This window comes from Festucalex cinctus, chromosome 2 (assembly GCF_051991245.1).
Source record: "Festucalex cinctus isolate MCC-2025b chromosome 2, RoL_Fcin_1.0, whole genome shotgun sequence".
Classification (NCBI taxonomy): Eukaryota; Metazoa; Chordata; class Actinopteri; order Syngnathiformes; family Syngnathidae; genus Festucalex; species Festucalex cinctus.
The window spans coordinates 707,695-731,197 of record NC_135412.1 but is presented as its reverse complement, the minus strand read 5'-3'; the positions used below and the strand labels follow the sequence as shown (position 1 = coordinate 731,197).

At 41.6% G+C, this 23,503-nt stretch overlaps 1 protein-coding gene and 2 long non-coding RNA genes across 3 annotated transcripts; 1 reads left to right on the top strand and 2 right to left on the bottom strand.

Annotated features, from left to right (window-relative positions):
* The first annotated feature begins 8,036 nt into the window (after positions 1-8,036).
* LOC144014895 (uncharacterized) lies at positions 8,037-9,641 on the top strand. The gene is made up of 3 exons (XR_013282624.1): positions 8,037-8,248; positions 8,660-8,834; positions 9,106-9,641. It is a non-coding gene; the product is annotated as an uncharacterized LOC144014895 (long non-coding RNA).
* Positions 9,642-9,798: 157 nt separating this feature from the next.
* LOC144014896 (uncharacterized) lies at positions 9,799-10,841 on the bottom strand. The gene is made up of 3 exons (XR_013282625.1): positions 10,481-10,841; positions 10,025-10,111; positions 9,799-9,943 (listed from the first exon to the last, which is right to left on the bottom strand). It is a non-coding gene; the product is annotated as an uncharacterized LOC144014896 (long non-coding RNA).
* Positions 10,842-11,807: 966 nt separating this feature from the next.
* LOC144013281 (glutamate receptor U1-like) lies at positions 11,808-21,220 on the bottom strand. Its single transcript, XM_077511926.1, has 10 exons — positions 21,063-21,220; positions 20,896-20,972; positions 18,956-18,987; positions 18,013-18,198; positions 16,341-16,564; positions 15,426-15,523; positions 14,236-14,453; positions 13,930-14,149; positions 13,607-13,857; positions 11,808-12,206 (listed from the first exon to the last, which is right to left on the bottom strand). The coding sequence occupies exons 2-10, from the start codon at positions 20,957-20,959 to the stop codon at positions 12,108-12,110; spliced, it is 1,392 nt and encodes a 463-aa protein (XP_077368052.1). The 5' UTR covers positions 20,960-20,972; positions 21,063-21,220; the 3' UTR covers positions 11,808-12,107.
* Between the last annotated feature and the right edge of the window lie 2,283 nt (positions 21,221-23,503).

The following is a 23,503-nucleotide window of genomic DNA, read 5'->3' as shown; positions in this document are numbered from 1 at the left end:
TCACGCTTAAATTTACATCTATGAACAATTGAGAGTGTTCATTTAACCTAACATGTTTATGTATTGTGAACGGAAAGCCTTTTTGTAATCATCCAACCCACACAAGCAAGTGGAGAATAATTATTTTTAATGCACTTTATCGTTTAGCAATCTCAAAGTGCTACAGAGTATAAAAGAAAAAAGCTTTGGCAAGAAAAGTCTTAAGAGCCCATAAGAAAACGTTAACATGTAGATCAAAGCTATCCATTGAGGCACAATCAGTAACACGCATGAGCATAATCATTCGAAACCTTATATTTTTGACAAGTTTTAAAGCCCCCTGCAGCCAGTGTGCTTCCATTTTCTGCTTCCCCTCCACTTCCTCCACGGTGTTCAGTACAAAATGAGCTCTGGACAACCTCCAAGACGTTACGTCTCGCCTTTCTCTTCCACCTGTCTTATGCAAAGCTATTTCAATGACTAATCAAGACTATTCACTTTCCCCCCGCGCCAATACTGCCATTACAACCTCGTTTTAAAATTTTTTTTATACTCACTATCAAGTAACGCACTCATTAACAGCCCTTGAGTGTTGGCTGGAAAGAAGAATGTTTCAAAGCCTTTTTGTGTGTGTGTAGAGAATACAACTTTTCCTGGTTCTCCCTTGCCAGTTTCGGTCCACAGTGCCCTGAAGGTTAGCAGATTAACATACAACATCAGATGTGGGTATTCACAAGCATCCAGGAGGCTGTTCAGGTCCCATCTCATGCATATGTCGCACAAGAGCTATTAGCATGCGTGACAGATACGCCGTCTGCCTGCCTGATAAAATGTTCAAATCATGTTGCTTCATGCTACATTATGAAGGTTCAGTTTACACTGGAAGTGACAATGACAATCTGACAGCATAACGCCGCTCTTAATCTGAGACCATTTAGTTAGATCCAGAAGTTTTTTGTTTTTTTTAGGCAGTTTTCAAGACCACCAAAATGGAATTTAAATGTAAACATGAGGGGATGGTACCTTTACTGTCAAGTGACATTCGACATAAATGAAATGATGACTAGAATTTTTGGATTGAAATTGTTTGACACCTGGAGACCATGGACATGCATCTTCTGCTACTGCATCGAACGCATCATCCGTTGGCTTGTGGTCAGGTAACTGACATGATCATTATGGTCCAGTATATTGAATTTGTTTGAATCTTTAAATGCTTTCTGGACCTGCTACACATCACAATTCATTTTAAATGTGTATTATGCATACAAATGATGAATTGATAAATCTGTTGGACCAAACGCAGCGTCATGCAATACACACAGAAGGAACATCAGTTAAGAACAGTTGCAATCGTTTCGTAGCCAGCAGTGGTTGGCCCAGAATGGTGGAGGGAGGAGGAGGATGATGATGATGATGATGGAGGAAGAGTGAAGATCAATACACGGTGTCTGAGGGAGGACGGGCTGTCTCACTGACTGCAATCATTACCACAAGAGGTGCCAAGGCTGCCAGAAGCCAATTACGACCATTTGCAGCCCTGTCAGTTTTTTCTTTGCGGGTTCAGTCAGGTAGCAACAGCGCACACACCTTCGCTTCATTCGTTTTGAGCCCAATCCAGTGTGGTACGATTCCAATGATGGTTATGAGAACAATATTTGTCTATGTACACTACACAGTTTACAATTTTCACAGTTTGTAGTCAAACATAAAAGCATGGAAGTCTGAAATTTGGGGAAATAAATACTAGGGGTGTGAATTGCCTAGTGCCTGACGATTCGATCCGTATCACGATTCATAGGTCACGATTCGATTCAATACCGATTAATCCCGATATGAATTTACAAGTTGAATGTTGCGATTTATTTTTTTTTTTTTTAACTCAAATTTAGAAAATACCATTCAGTAAACTTATACATGTACACTGTAAGATTTGTATGAAAATGTATTATTAATTGATCTGAAACTTCAGTCTTAGAACTGTATTTAACAAACAGGTTGTAACATTTTTCATGTTTGAACAGCATTGAAATAAAGTATGAAGGCTTAATGTTCCATTAATATAACATTCTTCCATGCTTAAGGTGTGAAAGTTAGACGTTTTGTGGAATATTTTTCCATCAAAAATGGAAGTTAAAAAATCGATTCGAGAATTGCGTGCTGTAGTATCGCTATATATTGCCGAATCGATTTTTTTAACACCCCTAATAAATACTGTATGATCATATAGTAGATTTTTAGTGAGGACGAGTTGCAAAGAGAATCTGCACAATCACATCTGAAACATTCAAAGTGCACAGCTTAACAAATGAGACCTTCTCATCTTGTGTGAGGCGTCACCGCTAACAACCGGACCACTGTGCTCCTTTTCTTCTTTTGTAGCTTCCTTTCTGATTTATGCGGGTCTTAATTTGTCACTGGTGTGTATTTACCGCGCGGCGTTTACAGGAATGAATCAAGTCGCCGGCATTGCCTTCTCGCCACCTTCCAATTCCATCAGTTCCAGTTGCTCCGCCTGCCGCCGAGCAGATGTCACATCAGTGTCCTTCATCAAGCCCTGCTCTGTCCTCCTGCTTCTTGTCCTCCTTCCCTGCTGTTCTCCAGAGGCCTCACATGTCAGCATTAGAACGTTGGACGTGCCCGGCTGGATGCGAGCGTCCGTGCGTGGCCGCTCAGCCAAATGCACCCGAGCGTTCTGATATCTGTCTGCAACCATTCCCACCTGCTCCTCTCCCCTGCCACCGCTACTATTCGTACTTTCAGCCCTCTCCTGGGAATGATCAATAATGCAACACGGATCTCCATGCATACACGCACTGAGTTGAAAATGCAGAAGGCTCCGTCGGCTCGGTGTCCCCTGTGTGATTTATGGATCGGCACTGTAAGGGGCTCCTCCTGTGAAGGCCATTATCATGCAGGCAGGCACATCTGCAGACTTCAAGGAAGGAGGCAGGGGGTCGAGGGGGGTCCCAAGGTCACCGCCACGGGGCGTCTTTGGTGTCGGCGCGATCCCTCTCTCGCTGTCGCCGCCTATTCAAAAGGGGCGACAACAAATGGCACCTCCTCATTTCTCCACACTGGCTGTCTGTTGGTGGGTTTGATGAACAACAAAAAAAAGAGCAAGAGGCCTCCCAAGACATGTGTAGGAACAGGGGAGAGGCCAAAGGAGTAACCCAATCGGAGACTAAGACAAAACAAAAATATCCAATCACTAAAATGAACATTTTTAAAAAAATGTAAATTCTCTTTTATTTATTTATTTATTTATTTCAAATGTCTTCAAAAGTGTGAAGATCATGGTTACATAATTTGGATCATTCAATAGTCTGTTGGCTTTCCAAAGGATGGAATTCTTGACGAGTGCAACAAGAAGCTTTTCGCATGCAAAGGTCCTTCTATTCTATTCACAATCTGTTTTATCAGTGATCATTGGGAGTTTTTCTATCTTTAACAGAAGGGTATAAACTAAAAGGCAATTTTGCTTGTGTGCACATCAAGTTGTCTTTCACTGCGCTTTTGAGAAAGTCGGGATAAGGTAGCGTTTGAAAGCAAAAGACTGTATGTCTGAATGAATGACTATTTGGATCAGTCACTTAAAACAAAAACCACACAGACCAAAAAGGCAGAGGCCGAAGCTCACGCTTATTTTTGCCTACTCTCTACTGTCCTGTTTTCCTTGCGGAGATGTAGAAAGCCGACAGCGGATAGTTGGCACGCACGAACCATCGTGATAAACGGGAGTTTCGCGAGAGGAAGTTCAGCTTTGTAAACCGGAAGGCCGACAGCTTCCGTACATGCGTAATGAGAAATAAAGTTGTGTTAGTTCCGATAGGTTGTTTCTGCACGTGCGCTTTTGAATGGCAAAAAGGCTGACAGTCAAGCTGTCAACGTGCATGCTCATAATTAGCTTACTTGGCTAGCAGTCAGTGGCTTTGCATCCCGAAGATAGAGGGCCGGCAAATGCCAGATTTCATGCCCGAGGACGGCGAGGAGGCTCCGGCGTTCTCGGCCGTGCTCCGCAAGCCTCCGGCCCGCTCCAGCAAAAATATAACTTCAAGTGGTCGTCCTACTGGAGTAATCATCACGAAAACGGGGACGAATTTCAAGAAAGGACGTACCAGAAACATCAGTGGCTGGTTGCAGTTACAGGTGAGCAAACTTAATTGTTGGTTGAAACCTCTTGCGGCTCTTCTGCGATTACATTTTTTTTTTTTCCCTTCTCCCGGATTGAGCCCACTTCATGGGCACGAACCAGTTCCGAATGCTGTAAATTCCAACGAATTTGTGATTTTGTCATTTCACTCACCACGGAGCTGGTTACATCACAGTGTGTGCGTATCAACCTGCGTCAGTCCTGAATATTTCCGCTTTAATTCATACCTACACAGCAGTATAAAATAATGAAATCATATTTTATATTGAAATGAATAATAAAAATACCCCCCGATTTTGGCACTTCAGCATGCCTGCTCAAAAAAAGTCATCGCTCGCCACTGATATACAGCATCCATTTGGCCACTCTTGACCAGTCTTGAGACCGAGAAAAGACCAAGTCCTTCAAAAATGTGCTCTCGTAAACTTTCTCAAGATCAATTAGTCTTACAATATTAGCTGAGGGCGTTGTGAACAGCAGAGTTGTCATGGTAGAGTCCAGCAGTCGTCCTATCACAACTTCTGCCTCTCCTCATGATCTGAACAAAGTAAATGTGACTGGATTTTTTTTCATTAATTAATTGGTTTTTTGTATACGTGGCCAACATTGATGGGGAAAACTCATTTTTTGTGTTTGAAAGACCTTTTGTAACACCTTTTGTCGTACAACTTTCCTAATACGCCTCATAAATGGAGTGCAGAGGACAAGAAGAGGAGAAGACCGAACAGACCAGTAGGCCAGCGGCAAGAGAGGGAATGAGAGCAGAAAGCGGGAGAGTGTCAAAGTCAGAGAGATCAATGTGCAGACTTTGCCTGCCGCATCCAAGGGAGCAGCAGACTCAAAGCACTTCAAGCCCTGCTCGCTCAAAGTGGTGACATGCCTGTTGGAATTTCTAATTCTGAGCTCATTGACAGGCAGAAGAATCGGGAACAACCTTACCTCTTACTATTTTATTGCAACATTATTTAGAACATTCCGTCAAATGTGTTCAGAAAACGAGGTCATCAACATTCAACATCAGATGTCCTGATAATTATGGCCATAACATTTCCAGAGGAGGACATGTAAATATTACAATGTTACACAATTGCTGTAACATGAGCACAGCAATTAGTGTTTGAACAAACCATGTAGTTAGTTAAAATTTGGTACATGTTTGAAAGGTGTTGAATGACATTTGTTGATGTTTTAGGTGATCTCTTATCTATTCATGTATCTGTGACGAGAACCCGTGAGATATAGCTGTGATGAGAAAACGCTCGTGTCTGGCAATTGGCACCCTCTTGGTAATGCGCACTACATCCACCCGCGGGCCTTTGTGGAATAGTATCGCCTTTGTATTGTTTGGCCTTGGTTGTATGGAGGACCAAAACTGCAAGCATGAAATGAATAAATATGAGAGCAGAGTGTTTTTATTTATTGATTGAGATTTCATTCGATTTATATACAGTATTTATTTTTGTATTTATTTCCACATTTTTGTTTTTTGAATTTCGGTTTTTTTTTTTTTTGCTTTTTTACATATAGGCTATATATTTTTATTTATTTAGATTTTTTCTGTTTAATTGTTGAATTATATTTGTGATATTCCAATTTATTAATTTATTTATTTTAGGTTTGGTCCTCCACGGTGGAGGTTTCTGCTCCACTAGCGCTGCCTTATTTAGCACTCCACGAAACGGAAAGAGTTGCCGAGTCTTAAATGATCGCTCAAGTTATTGCCGAAAGCATCTTCCACATGAAGAACGGCTTTCTGATCCAATGGTGAGTGACTTCAAAACAAATCCATTCATAGCTGTTACCATTATGACCTGAAATCATTCAAATCAATGTCATTTTCCTTCGTGAGCCTTATAATTGGAAGAACAGGGGCGGTTTGTTGACTGGTGGGGGGATGGGCCGGCGCAAGTTTAAAAGGCACCGATGGGGCGGCAGGAAATCTGTGGGATTTACAGCTTAATCTTCTTAGCCACTTCCCTGTCAGCCGAGTTGCAGACTGTGGCAGAGGGAGTGCGTACGATCTTAGCACAGCTGTCAAGAGCTGCCTGCCACCAAATCAATACTCGTCTTTTTTTCCACCCTGCCTCTCGCGCGCACACTCTTTCTCATGGATGCAACGTATCGTGTTCCATCCCTGCCTCCTCAAACCTCATCCTGTCAGCTTCTCCTGCCGGCACTAAATCGATGAGTCCTGAAGCTGATTAGCAGGTTCACATGCAGGTCGTTTCACACAGCCAGAAGACACGTATTACTCGGATGAACAATACATACAGGCAGCCATTCACCCGAGTGTTGGAGATGCACGGAGACGTACAGACCACTGTATGTTTGCTTATAACGTTGCAACGCACAATTTGTCTGTGACAGGCAGAGGTGGGTAAAGTAGCCAAAAATTGTACTTCAAAATAATATTACTCAAGTAAAAGTAAAAAAAAATTACTCAAGTAGAAGTAAAAAAAAAAAGTATTCACTAAAAAGAATACTCAAGTACTGAGTAAGTGCTTGAACAATGTCTGATTTATTTTTTGAAAACAATGTAATCACAGACAAAAAAAATCATTTAGTTGGGGTGAAGCCAAATAATAAATATCAGGCTATGAGTTTACAGGCAAGTAAGCCATTGAAATCACACATTCAGTTCAATGTGCAAAGTTAAATTAATTTAGCTATAGTTAGAGTAGGATTTCTGATGATTAATGTATTAAATCTGAGTGTACACCTGAAAATATTGTGGTCACTACATTTCTGTAAATACCCATCCAGCAAAACAATAAGAAACTTGTACTTTTTAGCCTAAATCTTTTTGGTTTACATATGCGATCATTGCTACATTGAATAAGAATGGCTTAACGTTGATATGTTTTCTTACCAGGTTCTGGCATTAGTTCATCTGTTCCCAAAACTTCTTTACAGTTAATAATTTGTGACACTTAGTGGCTACCGCCAAGTCATGCCTCCATAACATGTATCGTGCTCTGTTTTGTTTATGGCAACAGTTAGTGTTTGCAAAAGAGTCGATGTGAAAAGATCCTTTTCAACACTTAAGACAAATACCTGCCTAAATACAGCAAAAACGGGAATTTAAGTCAAACTTACCGTGACATGTTAACTCAGGTTCGATGAGGAATTTTTATATGCCAAAATGTCCGTTTGTTTGTTTTGGCAGACACATAATGCACCGCATTATAAAGCTGTGACCCGCTGTGATGTTCCAAACGCCACCAGTGGTCATGTGACTGCATTGCTACGTCTGATTGGTAGAACGTTAAGGGAAGGAGTCATGTGATTATTGTTGATACGTCTGATTGGTGAAACGCAGTCATGTGGCAGAACCGCTGTTGGTGTCTGGTAAGATAATGAACGGAAAAAAAGTAACGACTTTAGTGTAGCCAAATATAGCGGAGTAAGAGTAGCGATACTTCTTCACACATCTACTCATGTAAAAGTAAAAAGTATTGTGTGGTAAAACTACTTTTAGAAGTACGTTTTTTTTGTTTTGTTTTTTAATATAAAGTTACTCAAGTACATGTAAAGGAGTAAGGCTTGGTGAGCGTTGAACATATTATCATCCATATTAGGTCAACTGTAGAATAAATTGCCCATAGATGTAATTGGGTGTAGTAATTGATGTTAGTCTAAATGTGCATTGTGATTGGCTGATGTATCCCGCCTCTTGCCCAAAATTTCACCCGTGAGCCTAATGGAGAAAAGCACTATTTATGTGGATGGAGGATAGTAGCAGCCAGCTAGTAGCTTGTGACAGCAAAAATAACAACACACACTGCATTAAACTCGAGTAAAAAAACAAAACAAAACAGTATAGGTCGCTTGCACATGTCGTCACTTCCGCCTCGGATTTCTCGTAGTCGCCATGCTGGGTGGCCTCCATTTACGTAGCGATTCGGACACGTATCTATCACGTTTGTTTTCTGCGTTTAAAATGGTACATTGTTGCTGCATCGTTGGCTGTTCGAACAAAGCCAAGGGGGAAAATGGTCGGTCTTTTTTCCGAATTCCGAAAATAATTAGGAACCAGGGCCTGGAGACAGAGGAGTGCGGACTCCGGAGGGAAGTCGTTACTTTGGGCTCGTGTGTGCAGCGATCACTTTGTGAGCGGTAAGCTTGTTTACCTTTATTTAATGCATGAGGATTAATAACGTTTCGACCGCCCATATATGGGCAAGTTGCTTATGTTTTGGATTCATGAGCAAGCAAGTTCGGTAGTACAAGCTGGCTAGCGGACGTTAGCCGAAAGCTAACATCGAACATTTTCACCCAAGTAGTGCCAGTGCAAAGTGTTTACTGAAATTGGATTGATTAGTCTTGGGCTTTTAATGCCGATAACATGTTTTTTGGTGGCAAAATGTAAACTTGAAAAAAAAAAGAGACAGAAGGGGCTGATGCAAGAAAACAGACCCCCGGTAGCCTACACATCATGCTAAAGAACTTATTCACGGCCACCCTACTGCGGTAAAATAACCAGTCTTTCCATATTTTATTTGTTTATATATTTGTTTATTTTAACAGGTCGCCCTGCGCCCGTTTTTCTGTCCAATCAGCCCAGTCGGTGCCAAGATATGAACGTGCACAGGAGAGACAAGCAAAGAAAAGACGACTCGAAGTGGCAGAGATTGTTGCAGTTATGCAGCCAGATGGCTCCAGTAACCTGTACCCTCAAGTACTGCTGACATCATTGACTCTGGTATGCCACTCAGAATTCATTACATGATATATTGTATGCATGAGTGAATGTATGTGTTTGTTTGTGTGTGTACACGCACCTTATATTTTAGAGACATTTGGAAGTGTTTATAGAAATAAGTATTTGCCTGTAGCAATGTTCATACATTAAAAAATGCAACAAAATGTGTACATTTCTTTTACACTGACAAAAAAACTATACTACTTTACTATATTAAACCTATTACTGGTACCGTATTTTTTTGTGATTTTTTCTTTATTTTTTTCTTTAGGGATCTCATGCCACACCGACTTGATTGCCAATGACATGATGGAAACGAAGGCGAGCATCAAAGCATTGGAGGAGGACAACATGCGACTGTTTGTTTGGCGCTAATAAAGGCAGCGTTTATACAAATTCTATTGTTGGGTTTGTTTACAAAGCTATACATAATACAAATGACAGGATTTGACTCAATGTGCAATATGGTCCCTCTTAAAGTAATGGCATAAATCTCTATTATTTCTAAAAGCACAAAAAATGAAGTGAATAATGATTAGATGTAGTAATTTCAGGGTTAAAAATTGAACTGTTAATTAATGTAGTTTATTTTAGCACAGGTGCCTACCATCCTGAGATGACGGTATGATGTAATGTTGATGGGGTACGCAATGACTTTCATTATGCTATGTACAGAGGAAAAAGTTGCTCTCTTTTAAATTTGTTTAATGTAAGACAAGTACCAGTACTGTGTTACAGTTTTCCCAATAATCCTTGTTTCACACTTGTCACAAAACCACTGTCCTTTTGGCAGTCTAGATTGGCACACTTCAAGTGATATCATTTGATTTTACAATCTGCTGCAGCACAAAAAACTACTTTATTCCGCATCTTTGAAGTACATGAGCAAGTGGTAGGTGACAGCGGCTGAGCAGGAACACTGGAAGTCCACTGCTGATCTAGTAAATGCTCTCCCGAGCAGTTCAGGTAAGGAGGGGACTTTAGGGGAAAAAAACTCTGGCTTTTCCAGCTGGCCAAAACGAGCGATCTGGGTGGACTCGCTCAATCACACTTTGTCCACACCACAAAGTCGCAGAAGTCCGTCCAGTTAAACTCATCTGTGCCTGAATCTGAAAATATTACAAACATTGTAATGAAAATATGAAACATAGAATTAAATAAGAAACTACAAAAAGTAAAGCCATACATACCTGGTAATACTATTGGTGTTGTCGTGACAAGTGATGGGAATTGTTGCCATCTGGCACCAGACAGAAATTGGGTGTTGTGACAGCCTCCTTAACCGTGAGATCATAAGAAAAGCTGTCAGTATGCTCAGTAGTTACCATGAACACGTTTTATTGTACTGGAAACTGAAACTAAAAATACGTCCTCTGAGAGTGGTTAACCTTAACCATTTAGAATAAGTTGATTAAGTAACATGTAACTAGTGAAAGGGTAGCATTAAATTTAATTAAGCCACGGGGAGGCTGTGCATAGTTACTTTTTATTCTTATACGCTCTGCCATATTTGCCTGTTATAAAATTGTTAGAAAAACCACATCAGGTAAACCTAGCTGTGCATGTAAACACAATGATAACAGGAAGCCTGAGAACAAATCAACATTTTTGTGTGCAGAATTACCAACACCATGTGGTTTACTTACGTGCAACAGCAACCGTTTCTTCTGATGCGATGTTAAAGTTTACACTCTGTATCCACCCGCTTACAAAATAATTGTAAGCCTCCAGGGATTTGTTGGCGTGTTATGGAGCATGTTGTCAACACGAGGTAGTGAAAGATGTCCAGAGAAGTCACATTTGGCCAGCAAGCTTTCTCCGTCAAAAAGAAAAATCACCCTTGGTCAGGACGTAATTAGGATCAATCCCGCCACACAGAGACACCTTCTGCCTGTATCGTTGTTTTTGGGTCTTCCGGTAAATCGTGAAAATACTGCGAAAATTACATCAGGTTGATAAGCTCTACCGTGTAACTCGCGAGTGTACCTTGTGAACCGGCGGACACCCAATATGGCGCCCGAAGGAAAAACTCCCATGATGCATTACGATGTGCAAGCGACCTATAGGCACCCAGACACGCTTTCCAAGAGTATCTGAAGTCAATGAGTTTGATGCTTGCCAGTAGAAATCCAACAGCACAGCCAAGTGGTGAAAGAGAGGAACGTTGAACAAAAATGGTTCGAGATAATGTCATCTATCCATTCATTCATTTTCGACAGTTAGGGGTGCGCCTAAAAGTGTGTTGCTTGGAGGTTGTGGGGCCCATCCGGCCTTGTGGGGCCATTTTGCTGGGCCCAACAAGTTTAGACCTCTTTTTGATGGTAAAGACTTTTACAGTTTAGGTTTGAATTGGGTTATGGTTGAGGTTAAGGGTAAGGAATGGGGGTAGGCGATCATTTTTGACGGTTGGCGTCAGGGGAAGGCATCATGTCAATGAAAGGGCCCCACAAAGATATATCGTGAGGATGTGTGCGTGCGTGTGTTTTTTGTTTTTGTTTTGAGACTCACTTTGGAAGGACTATTGCGTTCATTTTTAAATCTTCATCTTTTATATACTATAGATCATATTTGATTGTGATTTCATCCCACTCAAAAGTGCCTAAAACAAACATTTGTGGTGATATTTTGCAACTCGATGCAGATGGTTCATTCATGACGCGTCAAAATGCTCATCCGTCGATGTCACGACAGCGAGCAGCGATCAAAACATAAGAAGTAAAAAAAAAAATAATGCATTTTTTTTTAAATATCCAAGATTGAAGGAATTTGAAACTATGTGCAATTGATTCTAAAATCTATATCAGTTTGAATATGCTGTTCTGATAAATGAAAGTTACGTCAACATTAAGCCTATTTAATTTTGTTAGCGATTGTGATGTGATTACGCAGATATTCTTCTTTCCAGTGATGCAGAACAACCCGCATATCTCTGAGAGAGGTTATGACTGTTCGCATTGAAAGAAAACTCAACACTGAAGAGAGGAATATTTATTTGAATGACTCAAGAAGATACATTATAAAGACATAATTACAATTGAGGACATTCATGCATTATTAGTAGGAATTAGCATTTTACCAATGATAATGTTAGTGCCACTTTTTTTTTCTCTGGCTAGCATGAAGCTACTTTTGATGTTGTTTTATAGTATCGTTCAGATTTCTGGACAGATATTAAACATCGGCTAAATATTAGTATAGAAACACAAAAAGGTGAGTGTGTTTGTATGTACTCGAGGAAAAACACAGACGCTCTCCGTCTGTGGCTTGTTTGCATTAGGCTTTGCTTTTGTCACTTGCGTCTTGCGCTGTCGCTTCTCCTCCACCGCCAAAGCGTCGATTAAGCTCAGAGGTCAACACCGAGCAGCAGGATTTCTGAAACGGGGATGAAGAAACAAAATGGTGCAACACGATTCAATTTTTTTTCCCTTTTGTCAACAGCATGGTATTTTCCTTCAGTGTTACCCTTCCAGCAACCTCAAAGTTATGAAATGCTGTCAACGCCAAATTCACACCGACTGCGGAACGGACGCGGAGTTTTTTCCGTACGGCTTCAATTCACAATTCACACTGCGTGCGTTGCGTGAACTGTCCGTGTCAGGAAATGTGCATCCGCCAGACCACGCTGGAGAATTGAGTTAACGTGATAACAACCGTGTATATAGAATCTTATTTGTAAACAATAGCCACACTTGTCTGTTGTCTCATCCATATGCTTTTTGGACATTATTTCTTCTACCATGGATAAGTACTTTTTGTATTTAAAGTGTTATTTTCATCCATTTTCTGAACCGCTTGCTCCTTACAAGAGTCTCGGGGGTGCTGGAGCCTATCCCAGCTGGCTTCCGGCAGCAGGCGGGGTCCACCCTGAACTGGTTGCCAGCCAATCATAGTCATGTTATTTTGTTATGTTTAATCTATTTTGTGCTCTTTTTTTTTTTTTAAATGTCTGACTCATGTCATGCTATGTTAGTGAGCTTCCCTCCCCTCAAAAAACGAGTTTGCAAACGGTTTTGTTTTGAAATATACCGGATTTACCTTGATGCCGACGCCCGACCTTCTGTCCGGCTTGTGTAATTTCTTCAGCTTCATGAAAATCCACATGTGAAATCCAGAAAAAAAATTAAACGCTTGTGGAAAGCTTCCTACCCTTGGATAAGAAACATGCCCATTCTGCTTGTTCATGTATTCATATTTAACATATAAAATCACCGCCTCTGGAGTCGCCATAGCATATGTCGCCTGGTGCGTGTGTGTGGTTGCTATGGTGATGCGTGGGTGTGTGGGCCACATGATAGGTGGTGAATGCCGGGAGCTTCAAATAGACGCGTTTCCCGGTAGTACGAGTTCGTGAGTCGAGCTGGGTAGCCGTATTTTTTGTTGACCGCAACGTGACGTGACGTGCCGTGACATAAGTCAGAACAGCTGCAAGACGCAAAACAGGTTAGTTAACCTGTATGGCGATTCTGCACCGTTCACCATGAAAAGCTGATTAAATCCACCAAAGAGCATTCAAGACTCGTGCCTCTTCTTTGAGACAAGCCGACATGGCAACGCAGCAAGCACAGGAACCGCCGTCTCTCGCTCTCGGAAGCCACGAGGCTTCTTCTTCTGTCATGAATTCCCCCAAAACGTTTTATAAAAAAAAAAGTCAGCTACATTGCGTGTTCATGTGACGAGAGTCACCTCGTACTTTTTATAGTTCTGTGACAGTAAAGAAGATGCCAGACTGAACTAAAAGCACCATTTACAGAATGAGACGCTTCCATTCGTACCTTCTGTTCCTGGGCCCGATTGCGAGCCAAGGCCAGGAGCTCGAGCAGGGCAAAAAGGAGGCTCACGCCCAGACCAAGACCGAGAAGCAGAAAGAGACCCCGCATATCATAAGGCTGGAGGGTCCCTGAGGCGCAGGTCCCGTCTTCTCCCAAGCAGCTGCTGACCCACCACTTGTCCCGCAAGTAAGCCAGCTCGCCGGATTCGGTCAGCTGACGAATGGCCGCGGTGAGGTTTTTCACCAACGGGGAGCCTGAGGAAGACAACGAATCCGGGCCGTCGAATCCGGTCGGTGACCCCTTCATGGAAGCGAGCGGCGACTCACCCTGACGTGCGGCGATCCCGTAACCTCTCATGGCGACAACGTCCTGGGAGCGGATCAGTTTGCAGTGGTGAGCCACGGCCGAGTCCAAGGAGGCGGTTTCGCCAATGAAGGCGAAGTTTCCCTCCTGCGTGCGGCGGATGCCCTCCTCCATGCTCGCCACGTAGCTCTTCTTACGCTCCATGTGCTGGTGAATGCGCCTGCACACGGGATTCTGTGAATTCTGGAACAGTCACGAGGAACCGGACGAAGACTTTTTGAGACCTCGACATGGCATGATCGCAACACTTGGCGCCCAACGCCGATCACCTTAAAGAAAAGCATGGTCGATCCACCCTCCATTGCGCCATATTCGATCTTGTCCTGGTTGGCGAGGTCTTCGAAGGTCTTGATGGAGATGTGCTTGTCGTCCGAGTGCAGTGCGGCGTTAAAGTTGGCCAAGTAGCAAGCCAGCAGCAGTATGGCAAACAGCCACCAGATGGCGCTGATTAGTTTCCCGGCCGCAGCTTTGGGATGAGGACCAGCGCCTAAGAGCACACGCAGACAATTTATTTCCTGAAGAACCTTGGAAGCACTCAGTCCATCGGTTTGTGTGTGATTGCGTTAACTTTTGATGTCACCTCACATTTGTGGAAATATGTAATATGGACGTAGAAAGTGTTTGAAATCGGGTCAATTTCATTTTATACTTGCATGACACACGAATGGTATTAATAGTGCTGTCAAAGTTAAAGTGTTAACTAATTAATTCATCACAAAAAATGATCGCATTAATCATTGTATTACCGCAGATTAATCACACTATTAATTTTGGACGCCAGATGATCCTTTTGAGCCGACAGCGGATGGTTACGTTCAAGGTAGCTGTTGGAGTTTGAGCAATAAACATAACTACATGCATTCAAGTAAAGCATTTCATAAATGTTTCCACATGCCGTAGGTCATTTTTCCCCCATTTTGAATGATGTAAATAATTAATTGATTAGAAAAAAGCTGGATGAGTGTGAGCAGTGGATATCAATTTTTGAAGACGTCCTCATAACATTAAATGTCGAAAAAATTCACACATAACAGGTGCGCTTCAAATTTAGCGGGCAAAATATGTTGGGGAAAAAAAGCCTTTTTAAGTCAGTGATTAATCATAATTAATCAAAATTGTAAGATGTGATTGATCTGATTAAAAAATGTAATCGTTTGACAGCTCTAGTTATTAATAAAGGCTTCATGATGGTAAGACCTCGGAAATGGAATGAAACGAAAACAAAATAGTGACTCTTTTGATTTTTTCCATTTCGATTCTGAATCTGTTTACAAACTTGAAACCGAACATGTTTGAGCAGATTTTCCACTTTCTGTAAGCAAGCAAGCAATTTCCATTGAAGCTGCAAAGGAGACATTTCTCCTTTTCTGAACGCTTGGCGTGCTAGACAGCAAAAAGAAACGCTTGTTTTTTTTGCCGCCGAGCTTATGTGTCTAAGTTCAACTGGTTGCCGGGATACCTTGCAGGGTGAGCGCTCCTGTGATGTACCAGTAGCTGTGCAGTAGAGTGAATTGGTGTTCATCTGTGTCAGGCTCGGCCCATTCACTGGGACTGATCCTGGAAAAACAGACCAACAAATACACAAGGCGACAGAGAACACATTTTCTTCCTTTAAAAAAAAAAGAATTGGACTCAATGTATTATAAGGTAAATGGCTAAATGCAGGGCATAAGAAAGCAATGGAAATGATATCAGTGCAAACTAAAAAGAAATGAATAACATAAGATTGATTGATTGAGCCGTCTGCTTCCTTACGTAGGACCATTTGTCCTTGGGTGACATTGCCAAGGGGCATAAAGTCAGGCAATTTAGCACCGAGGATCATTGGGACACACAAACACCACCACCATGATGAGGTGAAGGCTCAGGGAGAGGATAAGGTTGCATGAAAATAGATTTGGTTTTTTTTTCCATTACTGCTCTGAATTGTATGCACAAAGTGTACTGAAGTTTTTATGGAAGAGATTCCAGGATTAAAGCTTAATTTTTTATTTTTTTTAAATCATGAGGTATTTCAGCAAAATTTTTCGACTTCGACTAAGACTTGACTTTATTGATATCTTTGGGATGGCTCCCTCTGGGAAATTGACATGTCCAGCAGCAATAAGAACAGATCATAAAATGAAAACATAAGTCAATCAATCAATAAATAAGGTTATTACATCAGAGATTGAATTAATAATAATAATCAAAATAAAATGAAAAAAATGCAATCAATCAATAAATAAATTAAATTTAGCCCCCCCCCCAAAAAAAAATAGTTTCATAAAGTAGGAGGAAGTGTAAAAAGGGCATCGAATGTATAATACGGACTTTAGCTCAATGGTACAATGAGTTTCTTGCAAAATGCAGCTCGTAAAAACGTGACCCATACCTGCCCACCAGGAAGATGCAAAGGCCGGTGAGCAGGAAGGCCATGAGGACGCCCACCCACATCTGGGTGGAGAAGGGCGCCAGGAGGCTGAGCCATCTGTCGCCGCAGGCCACGTCTTTGTGCAGAATGAAACTTATGCCCGTCGACATGAAGGTGGCCGTCATGTCGACGTACTGCTCTCGGAGTGCAGTGCGGGTTAGCGGAGCCACGGCCAGGTCAGCCTCCTAATGGACGGATTGGAAGAACGCATGTTCAAAGAGATCTGAACCAATTCTATTATTACTGATACATTTCAAGTGCTGATACGTTTGGGATTTTGCATTAGAGTTCGTTTTGACTTTTGGTTTGTAATTTAGGTTCATTTTTGTTTGTTTTATATTAGTTTTGTATTCAATTATTATTATTATTATTTCATGGAGTATTTGCCGAGTGCAAGATTAAAAAAAATAGTGTGGTATAATAAAGTAAACAACAAGGCTCAAACAACTGACCTTCCGTCTTTTGTACGAATGTACAGCAAATAAAGAAATACAGAAATAAATCCAGTTAAAATGAACCCTGAAAGCTCACATGACCATGAAAAAAAAAACGAAGAACATTTTTCATTATATTAAATACATGATATAAATTTATTGCTCGGGATATTCTATACAACTATTTTTTTCCAGATACTGATACCGATACTCAAAAGCCTTGCGTAGTCACCGATACCGATAGCAAATACCGATACCAACCACTACTACGTAAAATTGCCCCCAAAAAAGGAAATTATTTCAAAAAAAGATCTATACTACAATAGGCTTTAGTATTTTTCCTTCAAAAAAAAAGAAAGAAATTAATGGCCATTTTCTATTCCTATCATTTCTAGTTCCTGATCATAAAACAGCCACAAGATGGCGCTCTATACGGGTATCGACCACAATCACTAGCATCACTAGTCCCTGAAAATAAGGCTGGTATCGGCACAAATACCGATACCTGGCATCGGTACTCTCCCATCCCTAATTCATCCATCCATCCATTTTCTTGACCACTTATTCCTCACAAGGGTCGCGGGAGGTGCTGGCGCCTATCTCAGCTGGCTCCTAATTATTACATTATATTAATAGTTTGTTTTAGTTGGTTTCATTCATGTCCACTCATAAATAGGGATGCACGATAATTATCAACCAATTTGACACCAAACAGATGAGAGATACTAAAGAAAACTGCCGATAATTATCCGCAATTATAGACCAATTTGATATCATACAGTAATCCAGATAATAAAGAAAATCCACTGATAATAATAGACATGCCACGTTGGTCCATCCGTTGTATTTGTGGCTCAAGTTGCGGATCATTTTGCACCAAAAACAAACAAAAAAAAAGGATTGTTTTGTACAAGAAAAATAAATGAATTAAAAAAACGACAGGTCAAATTGACACAAATAGTGGATTGGTCCATTTGTGACCCACATTGGGTTTGTTTGTTTGTTTGTTTTATTTTGAGCCAACTATATTGAAACTTGTAAGATGTAGTTTCAGAGTTTTCATTTTTAAAAAGCATTTTAGTTTTTAAACACTGATTCAATCACTATATGTTTCCCCCATTCCCTGAAAGGAAGGTCAGGTTGAGTTCAGCCGCATCCATCCGATGTCATGTTTGGACTCGGCGCTGCTTGTGACTTACTCCTCTGATGACTTCTCCAATCATCCCGTTCCAGTTGCCGCTGGAATCAATGGCTCCGTAGCGGTTGTCCTTCACGAGATGCACTTTGTATTTGAAGGCCAGTATTCGGCTAAGCTCGGCGATGAGGTCGATGCAGTAACCTTCCAGCTCTCCCCCGGAACCTTTGGGCATTGTGTACGGCTCCTCCTGAGACACATCAGGGGCAGCGTTTTATTGGAATGCGGATTGTGGGTGAGATGACAACAGATGAACTGCAAAAACTGCTCGAAATATAGCCAGAATATATATATATATATATATTTTTTTTTAACAAGCACATTATAGCTATTAATTACGGAGGCCCTCTAGTGTCAGGGTCTGATTTTTTTTTTTTTTTTTTTGATAATCTGTACCCACGGTTTAGCTCTTCTGTGGAGTTATGTAATACGCATGCGCAAGCAACCCCCAGGGAACCGGAAGACTTATGTATTCAGTTAATGTGTAATGTTGCGCTTGTGCCGCTGTGAGGCGCTCCAACACTTTTCTTTTACTTCCGTGTTAAACCTGAAGGCTGGTGAAATGCAGACGCGTTTTGTTGCGCCCCGCAATTAATACGCCGTACTTGGCAAAAGAAACTTCATCTTTCCGTCATCCATTCATCCGAATCCATCGTTAAGCTGCCAAAACAGTTTAAGAAAAAAAAAAAAAAAAAGCAGCCATTCGCTGCTGATACAGTACTGCTGTCAAACAACCACTCGAACGTTGCGTGCGCATGCGTATTACATAATGCCACAGAATGCTAAACCGTGGGTAGATTATGTTAAACTGTGGGTACAGTTTAGCCAAAAAATAAATAAAACTTCAGACCCTGACACCAGTAATTAATAAATGCAGTAGTGGTAAAACAACAAAGTGAAAAGTGTAGAAAAAGAAGTTTACTGCAAGGGGGGAAAAAAATGAATACCATTATAGTGGTGATGGATAACTCCTTGGTGCCTAGAATGTGGGTGGGAGAAAAACAAACAAACAGAAAGAATAAGCAGCATTTCTCTCAAGAACAAGTCAAAGTCACCAAGCAAGCCTGAATTGACTTTGGTTTGATGTCTCCAAACTTATGTTTGGAGCCGCTTCAGAAAGCCTGATGGATTCTATTGCTGCTTTGTGTCCCATTGGCCTTTCTCAGGCCGCAGCAGTAAATAAGCTCAGCGGCCACTAAAGGACAAAAGAGGCCTTGTGTACAATAATGCACGCCACTTGGCTATCTGGGAATCAAAGTGAGGGAACGCTCTGTAACGAGCCTTCATTTCAGCATGTAAACAACAAAAATCCCCCCCCCACAATCCCCATGGCATCAGTGTGAACTGTGACCAGCGGTGTTCCCAGCATGTCTGCGGGACCTTACATCAGACGGGGCCAGGGGGCGTGTTTTCATCACAAAAAAGTGGCCACAGATGGGTCATAATGATCAAGATGATGGTGGGAGACGCCCGCCTGCAGGGAACGCGTTGCTTAATTGATTCGTCACGCAGCACGACGTCCGCTGGCGAGAAATGGAATGCTGCCCAATTGGGTCTGGCGGGGTCAGAATCACATTGAAGAAAACTGGTTGGGCGTGAGACCTCTTTTCCAAAAGGTCAGCCAGAGCCCAATGCAGGTTGAAACCGTGTTTACGGTACACCAAGTTCAGGGATATTTTGCTTTACAGGTGACATTTCTGGATGAATCTAAAATGCAATATCATCTTGTCAGATGAATGTAATTGACCATTCACATCCAACTCTTCAATGTTTCAGCATTTAATATATTTTTTTGTAACTTAATAAATGTTACGTTCTGACGTTGGATCCCAAAAGGGCAGACACAAAAAAGATTTGAACTCTTTATTCGCATAACATCGAGAGGCGTACAACAAACTTGACTAGACGAGAAACACTGAGAATGCATCGAGAATCACGAGACGCCAAACCCTCTTGGGCTGTGGAGATGCACGCAGGAACAGAGGCAATAATCCGACAAAAAAAAATCAAAAAAAAATCACACTTTTCAGTTTGGCTTAAATAGACAGTCAATCAATCTCATTGCTTGTGGCTAGACATGTCGGTATCATCTGGTTGGCTGTTGACCCAGTAAAAGAGATGAAAGATTCTTAACATCAGATAGCTCCTGACATCACATAGCCTAAAAACCAGTTGAAACTCGATGCGAGTTACATCAGCACAAAACAGAAACTTGAGCTCACGATCATGACCCAAACGTAACCCTGGCGTGACCCAGTCATGAGTCAAGACCTCAAACATGACCCCTGCATGACCCCTAGTCATGACAGATGCTCTCTAACCAAGAAGCTAAATGGAAACATTCGCACTTTGATCGCCAATGAGTTAAATGGACAAATACATTTCCTGGTTCAATTAGATTTGGGATCATTCTCAGAAATCACGAGAGCAAAGGAAACACCTCAGAATTGTTCAACAGCTGTTCGCCATTGCAAAGCTTCAAAGCAATTTTTCTTAGGAGGGAGCAAGTGGCCACTGAGCTTCGAGTGTCACAAAGCGTCAACTTGTTTAAGTGTGTTTCAAAGTTTACAGAAGGTCAAATTAAGTTCCTATGGAAGTTAGAGGATGTTTTATGTACAGTATAAGCACTACACTGGCATCTTGTGCCTCCATCCATTTTCACAAAGCCCTAAAAACAGCACGTTTGTTCAACCGTTAATGTTGCATCATCAAACAGAGGCGGCCATTTTCAACACTTTAGATTAGGACACCGACACGTTTGGACTAACAAAAGTATACGTTTGTTTTTCTTAAATGTTAAATTGGCCAAATTAATGACTTATGACGTTTCAGCCAACAACGTATATTGTCGTTTTCATGTCGCCAGCATTATGAGCACGATTCTTACCTGCAGCCAACGTCCATCCACAAAGCGCTGCCACACTGAAAACAACAACTATGCAGCCTTTCATTCTGCACAAAAGCCTGAAAATCACAATTGCGTATCATTTCAACATGACTTTTGGAAAAAAAAAAGAAGACTTTTTTTCTTTGTGTTATCAATTTTGTACTCACCTATGAAGCGTGGATGGAACAACAACAAAAACACCACCAAGAAGAAGTCAAAGAAATGGTCAACGAATGGTGCAAGTGTTCTGCACAGCAGACGAGAGTGGGCGAGTTTAAATGTGGGAGGACAGAAGGGAGGTCCTACGAGGGGGAAACCTCAAACTGGATTGTTGACAAAGACAATGTCTCAAGACAAATGTGGGCGTTTGCGTGGTTTGGAAAGGGGAGCTGATTTGCAAGCATTCTCTTACAAAAGAACATAAATACCTCGACCTTATTGATTTTTTTTAACAGTGTCAACTGTTGATAGATAGATAATTTAAACAAATCCCAGGGAAGTCACCCCCAAAAATTTCTTTGCAATATTGTATTTTATGTGCCCCCTCACTAGTCTAAACACGACATTCTCATTAATATTGTGCTTGTGGAGTAGCTACGAGTTAATCAGCAAAATTCACCAGTTTTTATCTATGTCAGGGGGCGGCCATTTTGCCAGTGGCTGTTGACTAAAGATGACATCACAGTTGATCAGGCCGCCGACAACGGCCAATCGCGCCGCTGCGCTTTTCTGAAGCGGAGTCGCGACTGGTCGGTACCTGAGCAACCTGTGATGTCATTTTCAGCTGACAGCAGGTGGCAAAATGGCCGCCTCATCAGTTGGATAAAAATGGGCGGATTTTGCTGCTTAATTTGTAGGATTCAACAGTATTCATCATAAAGTTGTGTTTAGACAAGTGGTGACAAAATTTGGGTTGACTTCCCATTTAACATCAATTGAACAATCATTGCGCACTTACATTTTTGTTTGGAACGATTGTCTATGACTCCTGAAAAAAAAAAGGGACAAATTAGTAATGACGTTAACGTGTTTTCTTTTCATTTGAAGGAGCATACGTGAAAAGTTGCTTTTTCATGTACCGTGAAAGCGATCTTGTTTTTGCTGTGGATTTTGGCACCGTCCAACAAGTTGATGGAGCTTTCAAAATAAGAAGCGACTTCATCATGGAGGAGGGGTTGCATTCTTTTTTTTTCTTCTTCTTTTTTTTGAGACAAAACATTCGGTTCGGCGTGAACCGAAGCGGCACACAGTGAAGGAGGCTTCAATTGAGAGAACAAGTCACACCAAGCGGTCGAGATAAATACGTCCTTAAAAGAGTGTCCGGGATTGTCTGGGAATCCTAATGAAGCCGTCTTTTGTATTTCGTTGCTGGCTGGAATGGAGTCTGCGGCCGGCGCTGAAGCGAGCATGTTGTGCTTCGCTGAGTCTCTGAGAGCTGAAGAAGAGGCCCGGCAGAATGCGACAGCGAGCCAGAGGAGGCCGTCGGCTTCGGAAAGCACAAAGTGACAACAGAGCCGCCTTTGAAGAATCCGTTGTCCGACTCGTGAGAAAGCGTCAAGTGGCTTTCGGGATGCGAAGATTGAAGATTCAACTTCGCTTGGAATTGTTTGTCAGCGCGACGCAGATTGGGATCACAATTCATTACAAAAGGGAATTCAAAGGGATTGTCAGCGAGTCGTTTAAATTGATTCGCAAAAAACGTACGGTCGTGTCTGTTTTTCGAAAGATTTCCAACAGAGAGCGCTCGCCTTGAAAAAAAAAAATCACTTTCATGAGGCGGTGGTTGACGTTGAGATCGACTGGGTAGCCCAACGTCTTCATAAAAAGCAAAAGAAAAGAAAACATCTCCGCTCCAGTAGGGGGTCTGATGGCTTTTTGCCAAAGGCGACTGCTGGTAAATGCGACAAAGCGGACTTGATAATTAGAGCAGAAAGCACACGCACCAAATCCAAGGTCAAATCCTTTCACATGTCACTCTGCATAAGGCTCAATTTCAGCAGAACCTCTGACGTGGAATTCCCAGCAGTCCCCCAGTCCGAAAAAAAAAAAAAAGAAAACGTTTTTTAGCTACAAAGTCTCTTGACGCTTCAGCTCGCAAACACCGCAAGTATGTTCAGCACTTTTTTCCCCTTCGCTGGGGATGGGCGAGCACCAGAAGCCGCTATCGAGTCTTTATTTCCAGGTATTCTTGTCCACAACCTTCCACAAACCGCGACAGTCGATAGCAGTCACTAGCATACGCTTGTGGTTGTTCTACTATCAGGAAGTCAACGGCACATGTGGCTGACAAAAAAGTTTTTCAAAGTGAACTGCATCCATGATGTCAATCCTCTCAAATCAACATCAAGATGCAATTTCTGTACATTATGTTTATAAGGATTATTCATGCTTGGACAGCACTAATACAAGTACTATATGCTACTGTACTTTTATTTGCTAACTAAATGTCTTCATGGCCATCGGAGTGTTTCTCTTTTGAATTCCATCCATGTCCATCCTTTCATTTACCGATTGTAGTGAAATTTCTATATGTATGTTTATATGGTTGATATTAATACATAGAGTGCAATCGCAGTGTTACCAAAACATTTTTTTATTTTTATTTTTT